Source organism: Solanum tuberosum, unplaced genomic scaffold (assembly GCF_000226075.1).
Source record: "Solanum tuberosum cultivar DM 1-3 516 R44 unplaced genomic scaffold, SolTub_3.0 scf00044, whole genome shotgun sequence".
Taxonomy (NCBI): domain Eukaryota; kingdom Viridiplantae; phylum Streptophyta; class Magnoliopsida; order Solanales; family Solanaceae; genus Solanum; species Solanum tuberosum.
Window position 1 is genome coordinate 464,947 of NW_006238970.1, and position 11,349 is coordinate 476,295.

Genomic DNA, 11,349 nt, shown 5'->3' on the forward strand with positions numbered 1-11,349 from the left:
ATAGCAATATATATATATATATATATATATATATATATATATATAAAGACATGGTAAAAGACAAATACATATGACAACACTTGGGTACAAGACTGAACAAATTGTGTTAAATACATGCGTAAATCTCCAATAATGCATAAATCTCTTATATATTACCCTTATATATAAACCAACATATGGGACTAACACTGCAATATTTAGTTGTAAAAATGTTATTTGAATTGTACGGCATATTTGGGTGTCATCTTATTTAGATAAATACACGTGTACTGCACTCTTTTATTTTGACAAACCACGTGTAATATTTTCAACAATTCTCCACTCAAATTTCTCTCATTTATCAGTTGTACAGTTCTCAGATTTATTTGGGTAAGTTTTTCAATTTCTCAGTGCTTCTATTTCTTTTCCAATTCTCCACTCCAATTTACTGTACTAAATTGCACCCTAGTTTCGCTTGGCTTTACTTTGTCTCCAGAAGATGTACACAAAGCTAAAATCCTTTCACTTTTTGCTCGCTTGGCTTTACTTTATGTCTCTTCGACTCTTCGTGATTCAAACATTAAAAGTAAACACAACTTCATATGTGTACCTTCGTTTCCAACTCTTTTGATATAGTTAATAATAAACTGTCTGTAAAAATTATTCATTCAATTATAAATCACAATTTCAAGGGGAAAAAAGAGGACACGAAGTTATTAGGAATATTCTCTGCTTTTGAAATCTATTATATATGAACTTCTGGACTATTCAATATGTCAGTGAGTATCAACTCTTCAGATCTTTGTACATGTGAACTTTTTAGTGCAGACATTACTACTTGTTCCTGCAAATTATCGTAAAGTGCACATAACACACACACTTAATAAGATACATTGATAGCGCTTAGATCCGACGGGAGAAGTGATGTGAAGTTTCTGGTTGAGTGTGTAATTAGCACCGTCGTTAATGTCGATTTTGATAAATCTATTGGGCTTGAAATCTCCGCTTACAATGATAACCATTGTCTCTGCACACGAGAGGTGTCTCCCCTTGCGAGAAAAAATGATGGGTATGTGGGGAATTGGTTTGAAAGTGGAAAAATCAAAGGCTAAGAGTTTGACGTGTTTTTTGACAAGTTGTAGAACATCCATTTTAATGAAGTGTTTCTTTTCAGTGACTATTGATGAAGGGAGGAGAGAGAGGAAGAGTTGAAGTTCTACCCTAACTCATATTCCCTAAGAGAAAGATATTTGATTTTAATTAAAATGCTAATTTTGAAGTTTAAATATAAAAATAATTAATCAATTCTAATTTTAAGAGATGTGAGTATTTGATTTGTATCTTTAATAACATATGACATAAAATATTAAAAATGGTACTCATGTAGGTAATTATTTGAAAATAAATGTAATTAGTAAAGAAATGATGGTGATGTACTAATAAAATAGTTTATCTTTTTTTTTTAATTGAAAACTCTTTTGTTACCTCCAACTCAAATTTGTCCACTGAGTTGGGTGTATTCAGTTGTCAAAATTCAATCGACGGCTATCTGTAGGTATCTATCTATCGGGTTACAACTTTTCCGATCAGGACATGGAGGCGGCTCCCTCCAATCCTACTCATAATATCATCTCCACCGCCCCTTCTGCCGCAATTAGTATGAATTCCTCCGTCGCGACCCACCGGAATCCGTTAAGAGTTGACTGGCCGACAGTAGACGGACCACTGGGTCTCTCGGAGCAGGAGTCCGTCGATCACGCGCGTAGATTCTTCAAGTTCGGATTTCTACTTCTTCCTTGGCTTTGGGCTGTCAATTGCTTATACTTTTGGCCTGTTATTCGTCGTCCTAGCTCCTATTATCATCCAGATCTCCGCCGATGTAAGTCCTTTATACTTTTGGTTAAAACCTCTATATAATTGAGACGCATTGCGTAATTTGTCTGGAGAAATCCATCTGAATAACCCCAATGTTAACGCGCATTTCCCAACTGTTCCAAAAAAAATTGAAGGGTTCGAGTTTAAGGGTGAACTCATCTAATTGTATGAAATAGGACATGATATCTTAGATGTTTTTCTAAAAATGAATACCTGTAACCACATTAACTTTCGGATTCCTGTGTAATGATTTCCTTAGTCTTCTTCATTTTTGTATTTTCTTTTTCCAAAACTTCTTTGAAAGAATTTCTTCTTCTTCTTTATTTGAGTTGAGGGGTCTCACTATCCTCCCCACAGCCACTTGTGTAATTACACGGGGTTTGTTATTGTTTTTGTTGTTTTACTTGAAGTGCATCAAATTCAAATTCATAGATAAAACAAAAAATTTACAACAATGTAGTTGGAAAAGAATATTGTTCGACTCTCTCAAGTAATTGCCGCCAAATTAATTGGGATGGAATGTGAACTTATATGCTTCTACTGTTTTCATGAGTGTACTATTTGCTTTTGGGTTTTTGGGGTTAATTTGGTCAGCTTCGGCATTATGTTACTGAAGGGAGACGTGTCCTATTTGTGTTGTTATGTATTAGGTAAGCTAGAACCAGCAGTCGTGTGGATCAGCCATGAGATAGTAAAGATAAACCTTACCATTCGGATCCCATTCTGATCATTGAATCTTTTCATGCTATGTTAATTCTTGCTTCTACTTTTGTGCCGCTGCAAGTTTTGTTAAACCTTTCACTTATTTCTCATATGGAATAATATTAGTATATGAGAAAATGAACTCATGAAGGTAATTGTTACTGTAAAACATCTTATCTGGTTGTCTCGTTTAGTCTGATGTGATGTATATTTGATAGTGTTATGTTGATGTGGTACTGATTGATTGCATTATTAAGGCAATAGATACTTAGATAGTCAAAACTGGAATAAACGCCTCTAGCTCAATAGATTTAGGAAGCTTATTGAACAATTACACAAGGTAGGTGAGAAGTTCACAACCTTTGAGGCCTGGGGCAGGGGGCAGGATTGCTGAAAAGGGGTCTTTAAGTTTTGAGATGCTAAAGTAATATTCATTAAACCTGGTACTTCGAATCAATCACTAGATACTAAAAATCAATTTGTTGGTAACAAAGTTAATGTTAAGAGTGATGACCAAAAAGTGCTTGATATTCAAGAAATATAAATCAAATGTCATCCATGTTGTGGAGTTGACTTCTTACAGCTGTCTGCATTATGTTTAGCTGGATAACAAAACATTTTACAGATGATTATCTCAAAAGAAAAAATTGAAACATTTTCCAGGTGTTATATACCCTCTTTCTCCTGGGATGGTTATGTTTACATGGAAAACAAATTAAATTTAGTTGGATGATAAGTCATTTCCCCAGAGGTTATAAGTTGTACCATTTTTGATCTTCTAGGGTGGTTAGCCAGATTTTAGAGCACTAGTTTGAGAAGTTAAACAACGGTAACTGGGGCATAACTTAAGAGTGTATAGCAAGCATTACTAAAATATATTATTACTTATATGAAAAAATGAAGGGAAAAGGGTCAAATATACCCTTATACTATTGGAAATAGTCTATATATACCCTTCGTTATACTTTTGGATCAAATATACCCCTACCGTTATACTTTGGCACATATATACCCCTAATTTTAACGGAGGGACACATGTCAACTCAAGAATCAAATAACCCACCTACAATTTTAAATACCCAATTCCTTTGAAACCCACCCATTTCCTCCGGTGACCCACATTGAACCAAATCAAAAATCTTCTCTTTTGTTTACTTCGATTAAACAACTATTCATATTTTCAGTAAAAAATCATGTTTAGTATCTGTTTTTGTTTGGGGTAATCTGAGTGCTGAGTTTTGATATTGATCGAAGGTCCTATGGACGAAGCGCAAAAACACAATGCACACTCGGCCAAGTTTGCTTTTGGTTATGGATTTCTGAATCCAGATATCCGGGCCTGAATCATTCTGGTTAGGATTGCTTCTTAATCGGATCTGATTTCTCCTTAGATTAAAAAAAAACAAATCCATTTCCATATTTCCATTAAAATCAGCACTCAAGCACGACCAAAGCTCACCTTGAAACTCAAGGAAGAAGTGAAAAGCTTATACCATCTAATTGAATAATGGCACGAAGATCACATGAAATTTTATGATGAACTCTTTGCTGATTTTTCAATTTTGCTAATTGTAACTTTTAGGGAAATTTTTGCATCAAGGTGGATAAGATAACTAACAGTAATAATGCAGTAATTTGCTCTACATTCCCAATTTCACTACACTAATTTTCTTAGTTTTTGCTTCAAAGTTAGATAGAGAAAAGAAATATTAATGGATAGAGATGAGTTTCAAGCTAGTGAATCAATGATGAGGAGAAGTTCTTGTAGTTACTATGTCTCAACTAAATGCCCTAGTTAACTTCTATAGTATAACTAGCCCTTCCCCGAACTCCCGCAAGCACTTCCTCATTGAGTTTCACAGTGAACTTTGTGGTGGTTGAGTATTGATTTTAATAGAAATTTTAGATAGAGAAAATGACTTATGAAAATGGGTATGGTTCAAGGTGGGTCATCAAAGAAAATGGGTTAAATGGGTGGATTTTAAAGAAATTGGGTATTTAAAATTGGGAGTGGGTTATTTGAATCTTAAGTTGACATGTGTCCCTCCATTAAAATTAGGAGTATATATGTGCCAAAATATAACGGTAAGGGTATATTTGATCCAAAAGTATAACGGTATGGGTATATTTGATCCAAAAGTATAATGAAGGGTATATATAAACTATTTCCAATAGTACAGGGGTATATTTGACCCTTTTCCGAAAAATGAAATAGATGAATTAGAAACTAGTTTGCTAGAGAAAGCTTGAATAAATATGCGTGTAGAAAATAATTATTGTTTTGGGGTTAGTGATTTTATTAGCTTTGACTACACAACTTGTAATGAATGCTTCATTTTGGTGAGAAAGGACTTAGGAGTTGTTTGGTAGGATGCATTAAAAAATATAATGCATGCATTAGCTTTGTGTACTACTAATACCTTATTTGATATACTTTTTCAACCTATGTATTATGGAGAGTATTATGCTATGTATAACTAATACATGACGAATCATTGTGTTAGTAATGCAAGGAGTTCAAATGCATGCATTAGTAATTTAGTATAGTTAAAGACAATCGCCTCTGAGAACCTTTTCTACATTATTTACACCATATTTGTGAAGGGTATATTTATGAACAGATAATTTTTTATAAAAAAAGAAAGAAATGCATGTTATTTTAATATACCAAATCAAAGAGTGAATAAGAAATAATCTTAGCATAACATATACCAGCATTACTAATGCATTCTCTTCAACACTATTTTTATACACCCTACCAACGATCCCTTAATGTTCTGGCCAAGAAGAAATTATTGTCAGATTTCAAAAGTGCTAAATTAGGTAAGTGTGCTCTGCTTGTCTGGAAAACAATCTTTCAAGTCTTATCCTCCTTCAAGAAAGATAAAACTGCTTGAGTTGGTGCATTCAGATTTATGTGGTCCAATGAAGACCTTACTTTGGGTGGTGCACTTAACTTTGTTACTTTTATTGGTGATTGTTCAAGGAAACTTTGGCTCTATGTCTTGAAGACTAAAGACCAAGTGTTGGACGTCTTTAAGCAGTTCCAGGCTTAGTTAAGAGTGTTGAGAGAGAAAATAGGAAAGAAGTTGAAGTGTATTCGTACAGATAACAATGGTGAATATTGTGGACTGTTTGACGAATTTGCAAGCAATAAGGTATCAACCACTAGAAGACTCCTAAAACTCCTCAGTTTATGGTTTGGCAAAGAGGATGAACAAGACCTTGATGAAAAGAGTTAGATGTTTGCTTTTTGAAGCAAAGTTGTCAGGTTCTTTTTGGGGTGATGCTTTATTAATCGTTGCACATGTTATTAACCTATATTTTTCTATTGCTTTCAAGAGTGATGTTCCAAGCGAAGTTTGGTATGAGAAGGATGTTTCCTATAACAATTTGAGAGTAGCTATTGTTCACTTTCTAAAAATATAGAGCTACATGACTCCAAATCTTGCTCTGCTAGTTTCTAATGGAGGACCAAGTTGTTGGCAACACTTGGTTCAAATTTCAGCTTAATCCAATAAGAAAGAAATCATGAATTGCCAAAAGAAGCTGGCTGGTCAGATTTATTTTCATCTGCACTTTCTCTATATATTGTGCTCTACCTCTCTGCCAAACCATTAAGCTGAGAAGTCTTTTGTTGTTTATACCTTGTTTCTTGCAATGTTCGTCAACAATACTCACCACCCTTATCAGTACGAATACACTTCAGCTTCTTTCCAGTTTCTTGCTCACCGAATGCCTGAAACTGCTTAAAGACACCCAACACTTGATTTTTAGTCTTCAAGACACTGACCCCAAAGTTTGCTAGATCAATTATAAGTGTTGTGAAAGGTGATTGCCTAGTCGCCAATGGCGAGAGGAGAGGCGAGGCGAGGCGACCCTTTATCGCCTATTAGCTTTGTAGCGAGGGGATCTTCGAAAGGCGACGCCTATGGCGAGAAAGGCGTCGCCTTTTGTATTTTCTTAAAAAAAGACTACCAATTTAGGGTTTTAAAAGTTTAATGGTAATTTTAGGGTTTTCTTTCCAAATTTGCACTTGTAGACCTTGACTGTGACTCCAACCAGTCAACTCGACTAGACTTCTCCGTCGACCAACGAGACTTTGCCGGCAACTTCAAAGTCCAACCAATACGTATTTCTTCTTTTCTATTTTGTTCTCTAGCTAAGTAACTCTGAAGTCGGAAGAAGAAAAGAAGAAATACGTATTGGTTAGACTTCTTTTCTTCTTCCGACTTCAGAGTTATGTATTTCTTGGAGGAGATGATATTTGAAAGACATTTCTATTTTGTTCTCTAGCTAAGTAGTGCTGACACTTTTCTATTTTAGCACTCTTGAAATCTGACAACAATATCTTCTTGGCTAGAATATCAAGTCCTTTCTCTATAATCTGGCTAAGCCTCTTATGCCATAACGTTGAAGAGTTATTACTCTCAACTGCATTCATCATATCAGTAGAAATCGTAGTCTAGTACAGACCATGAGCCACAATTAAGGAACCCTTAGTGAGTTTCCACCACAATATAGTCATGTTACCAGTTTCAAAAAAGAGTTTCCACCACAATATAGATATCTCGAACCAAAGCTTTGGTACAAATTGTTGGTGTTTGAAAAGGTGTGGTTCACACAGCGGAGTAAAAACAAACAGGAACTAAATCCTCTCCCTGTCTTGTGAGAACAAAATATCGAACATTGAAATTTTAATGTGGAAAAACCTCTACAATGTGATGAGTAAAAACAACGGGATCAGAACTCCACTGTATTGATGAGAGAGTTACAAAATTTCTCCAAATTGGCGACAGTGTGTGTGTGTGTGTGTGTGTGTGCAATTATATTGTGCTCTACCTCTCTTTTATATTAGTGTTTTTTTTTTATTTGCTTCATCTGAAGAATATTATATGCCTATTTAAGAGGTGAATACCTCTCCGGATGTCACTGATGGCATCCACAATTCCAAATTATACTTGTGTGTGTCTGAATTAGGTTTCATGACATCCTTGGCGACTCCGATAACTCTTATATAGCTATCTCTACTTTAATCTACTGGGCGTATTACAGTCTCTATTCGTTTAGGTTTTAGAATGTTTTGAGTTATAGATGATGAGAGCTTAGAACAATTGGTTTCATGGTGTTTACTGTTATGAGTTATCATTTTAACTTGGGCCTGCAAGCACTTGTCTAATATTGAGTTTTGAAAACTATGATTTGTAGATGTTGTCAGGTCAGCAATAGGTTTCGCGGTGTTTGCTGTTATCCTCTCAAGTTGGGCTCTTACCTTTTCCATTGGAGGAGAGCGTCTATTTGGTCATGTGTGGGACAAGCTAGTAATGTACAACGTTGCTGAGAAATATGGGTTGACGGGGTGGATTTAGGTACTTATCGCATTCATTTGTGGTCAAACCTCGTAGATACAAGATTTGTATATATACTTCCCTTGAAAAAGACTGAGAGACTGCAATATCTCAGTTAGACAGTTACCATGATTCTATTAAGTAGTGAGGAAACCAGGGAAGATATGCACCTTTTGAACTCAATTGTATGCAAAACTCAAAGGTATACATTGCAGGCTGTAGCTTGGAAGTTGTCATTTTGGCTAGTCAGATCTAGATTTTATTATTTCAGTATTTTCTTCGTAGGCTTCTTCACCATTATCTTAGGTATATAAAAGAAAACCTGACGACCTATTTTGTTATAGGACACAACTTATCGATGCTTCCAATTGAATTTAAAATATGAGGTAAGAAATAGAAGGAAAAAAATGATAATTTCAAAATTCACTGGATCCAATTAGCACAATTGGTCCTAGTTCATCTTTTCAATATTGAACTAATTCATAAATGTAATAGCATAATATGAATGGCTGCTTTCTTTGACGATGTTTACTATGTAACCGTAGATGATATGGGAAATGTAAGAGTAGATGATGGAGAGAGTTTAAGTTATTCTAGCCTCCTATATTAAAATGGTCATTTTACATAAACAATACCCTCTATCTCTAATTACTTGTCCACTTTTGAATTCACACACGTATTAAGAAAACAATTATCATAGTGAATTATTCCTATTAATTATGAAGATGATGAATTATAAAACTTAAGATTTTCAAGAAGTTCTACCTTTTTCAAAATAATTAATTGAGGGTATAATAAGAAAAAAAATTGTCCTTAGTCAAAATGGACAAGTAATTAAGGACAATTAAAAGAAAAGTGGACAAGTAATTAGGAACAGATGGAGTATATATTATTTTCATAATTATCATTTATAGTAATATAATGTATTTTACCATTTATGACATTTTTGGCTCTCTCCCTCCTCTTTTCTTTTTTTTTTTCCAGTTTTTCACTCTCTTTTTTTTTTTTCTCGTTTTTCATTTCTCTTTATTTTATTTTTATTTTCGTTTCACTCTCTTTAATTTTATTTTTTTTTGTTTTCTCTTTCTCCCTCTCTCCTTTTTTTTCTCTGTTCATCTTTCTATTTTGTACATTTGGTGAATATATAACTTAAATATTTTTAATATAATTAGAAATATTATATGTGATTTCAAACATTTCGATACTTTAAATTAGTTTACATTTTTCTTAATTTATAGTAATGTATGATTCGAATTGTGTTATAACTATCGTTTATATTTATACAATTTTAATACAGATTTTTCAGAGCTTCACCTCTTTTTTTTGATAAATCATCACCATCAGACCACCAAATGTTTATATTTAATACAGTTTTGATACAACTTTAATACAATTTCTTAGAACTTCGCCTAATATACAACTAAAACATTTTTAATACAAATATATTACAAGTATTATATGTGAATTTCAAACATTTCGATACTATTTAAATTAGTTTACATTGTTAGAAATGTATTACATTTGTTCTACAATAATAATAATACAGTTTTGATACAACTTTCAATACAATATTGATACAACTTTAAAACAATTTTGATACAACTTTAATATTGTTTTGATACAACTTTAATACAATTTTAATACAACTTCAATACATATTTATATCAAATGGTTATTAAAGCTAAAATTATGTCATATATGGTAATAAAAATAAAGTAACACTTAAAATTGTAATTAATCAAATAAAATATATTATTTATGTAAAAATCCCTATTAAAATTAGCTATAGAGTCCGTGTTAGCACAAGTCCAATGCACAAGTCCAATATATGTTATTCTTTGAGCAACTTTCACATATAGCAAACACAAAATTCATATTTGTATGCTATAACAAAGTTTGCATAATTGTGCTCAATAACAAACATATATATGTATAATTCGCTATACATATACAAAAAAAAACAGTTGTATAATTCGCTATACATATACAAAGAAAACAGTTGTATACAAAAGATCAATTGTATAATCTGTGTAAGTATAAAACGAGAAAGAGAGAAAGGCAAAAAAAACTAATACATTTGCGTTTTTGTATAAAGTGAGAGAGCGAGATCTGGGAGAGGGGAGAGAGGGGAACGAAAATATATGTATATATACAATTTTCACGCATTTTATACATTTGCGTTTTTGTATAAAGTGAGAGAGCGAGATCTGGGAGAGGGGAGAGAGGGGAACGAAAATATATGTATATATACAATTTTCACGCATTTTATACATTTGCGTTTTTGTATAAAGTGAGAGAGCGAGATCTGGGAGAGGGGAGAGAGGGGAACGAAAATATATGTATATATACAATTTTCACGCATTTTATACATTTGCGTTTTTGTATAAAGTGAGAGAGCGAGATCTGGGAGAGGGGAGAGAGGGGAACGAAAATATATGTATATATACAATTTTCACGCATTTTATACATTTGCGTTTTTGTATAAAGTGAGAGAGCGAGATCTGGGAGAGGGGAGAGAGGGGAACGAAAATATATGTATATATACAATTTTCACGCATTTTATACATTTGCGTTTTTGTATAAAGTGAGAGAGCGAGATCTGGGAGAGGGGAGAGAGGGGAACGGAAATATATGTATATATACAATTTCTTCTCGCTTTATACAAACACAAACGCATTTTATACATTTGCGTTTTTGTATAAAGTGAGAGAGGCGAGCGAGACTGCCACCAAACGAGAGTGGCGAGTGAGATTCCACCAGCGAAAATAGCAATAGTTTGCTATAGGGTACAATTAAATCAAAGTATATTTATAGCATTTAATTTGAATTAATAGTTTGCTATATTTTCCCTTCTTTATTTTAGGGTTAATATATATATATATCTTACCTGACATTCTATGCAACAATCAATCTATGCATACAAAAGGAAATAGAGGTCGGCCGAAAAATCTTACCTGACATTCTCAATTTGATTTTTGTTTTCTTGTTCGTGCAATGGTGTTCTCTTTGTGAATTGGGTGTAAAGGCCGCAATTATTCGTACAATGACAAAAATTAGAGTAAACCTCATTTAATTTATTTTAACACATGGATCAAGTGACATAGATTATTAAGTAAATTATGAATTTGACCCATTAAGTAAATAATATATTTACTTGAAAATGATGCAATTTTAACCCATTAAATAATAATAGGGACATTTTTTACCAAACTATTGAGACAAGGATATTTGTAGACAAGGATTATTGATGTTATATTATTTTGAATATGTAAAATGCATATATGAAAGTGTATTTTTGTGTAAACTTAAGTATTTGTTCAATATAGTTTTGCATCAATATATAGTTGCAAATGTTTATAACTGTGTATCTTTATACGTCTTATCACTTTGAAGTATAAAATATTGGGCCCGTACTCAAGCACGGGCCATGCCCCTCTAGTACATT

The 11,349-nt window shown here is 33.2% G+C and overlaps 1 protein-coding gene across 1 annotated transcript; it reads left to right on the forward strand.

Annotated features, from left to right (window-relative positions):
* Nucleotides 1–1,447: 1,447 nt before the first annotated feature.
* Nucleotides 1,448–8,174, forward strand: LOC102597383 (probable gamma-secretase subunit PEN-2). The gene is made up of 2 exons (XM_006343382.2): nucleotides 1,448–1,858; nucleotides 7,765–8,174. The coding sequence occupies exons 1-2, from the start codon at nucleotides 1,573–1,575 to the stop codon at nucleotides 7,923–7,925; spliced, it is 447 nt and encodes a 148-aa protein (XP_006343444.1). The 5' UTR covers nucleotides 1,448–1,572; the 3' UTR covers nucleotides 7,926–8,174.
* The last annotated feature ends 3,175 nt before the right edge of the window (nucleotides 8,175–11,349 follow it).

Excerpts from the sequence above, each read along its gene's own strand:
- LOC102597383 (XM_006343382.2), top strand. The coding sequence starts at position 1,573 with ATGGAGGCGGCTCCCTCCAATCCTACTCATAATATCATCTCCACCGCC. Across the intron at positions 1,859-7,764 it reads TCATCCAGATCTCCGCCGAT|ATGTTGTCAGGTCAGCAATA; the intron begins GTAAGTCCTTTA and ends TATGATTTGTAG.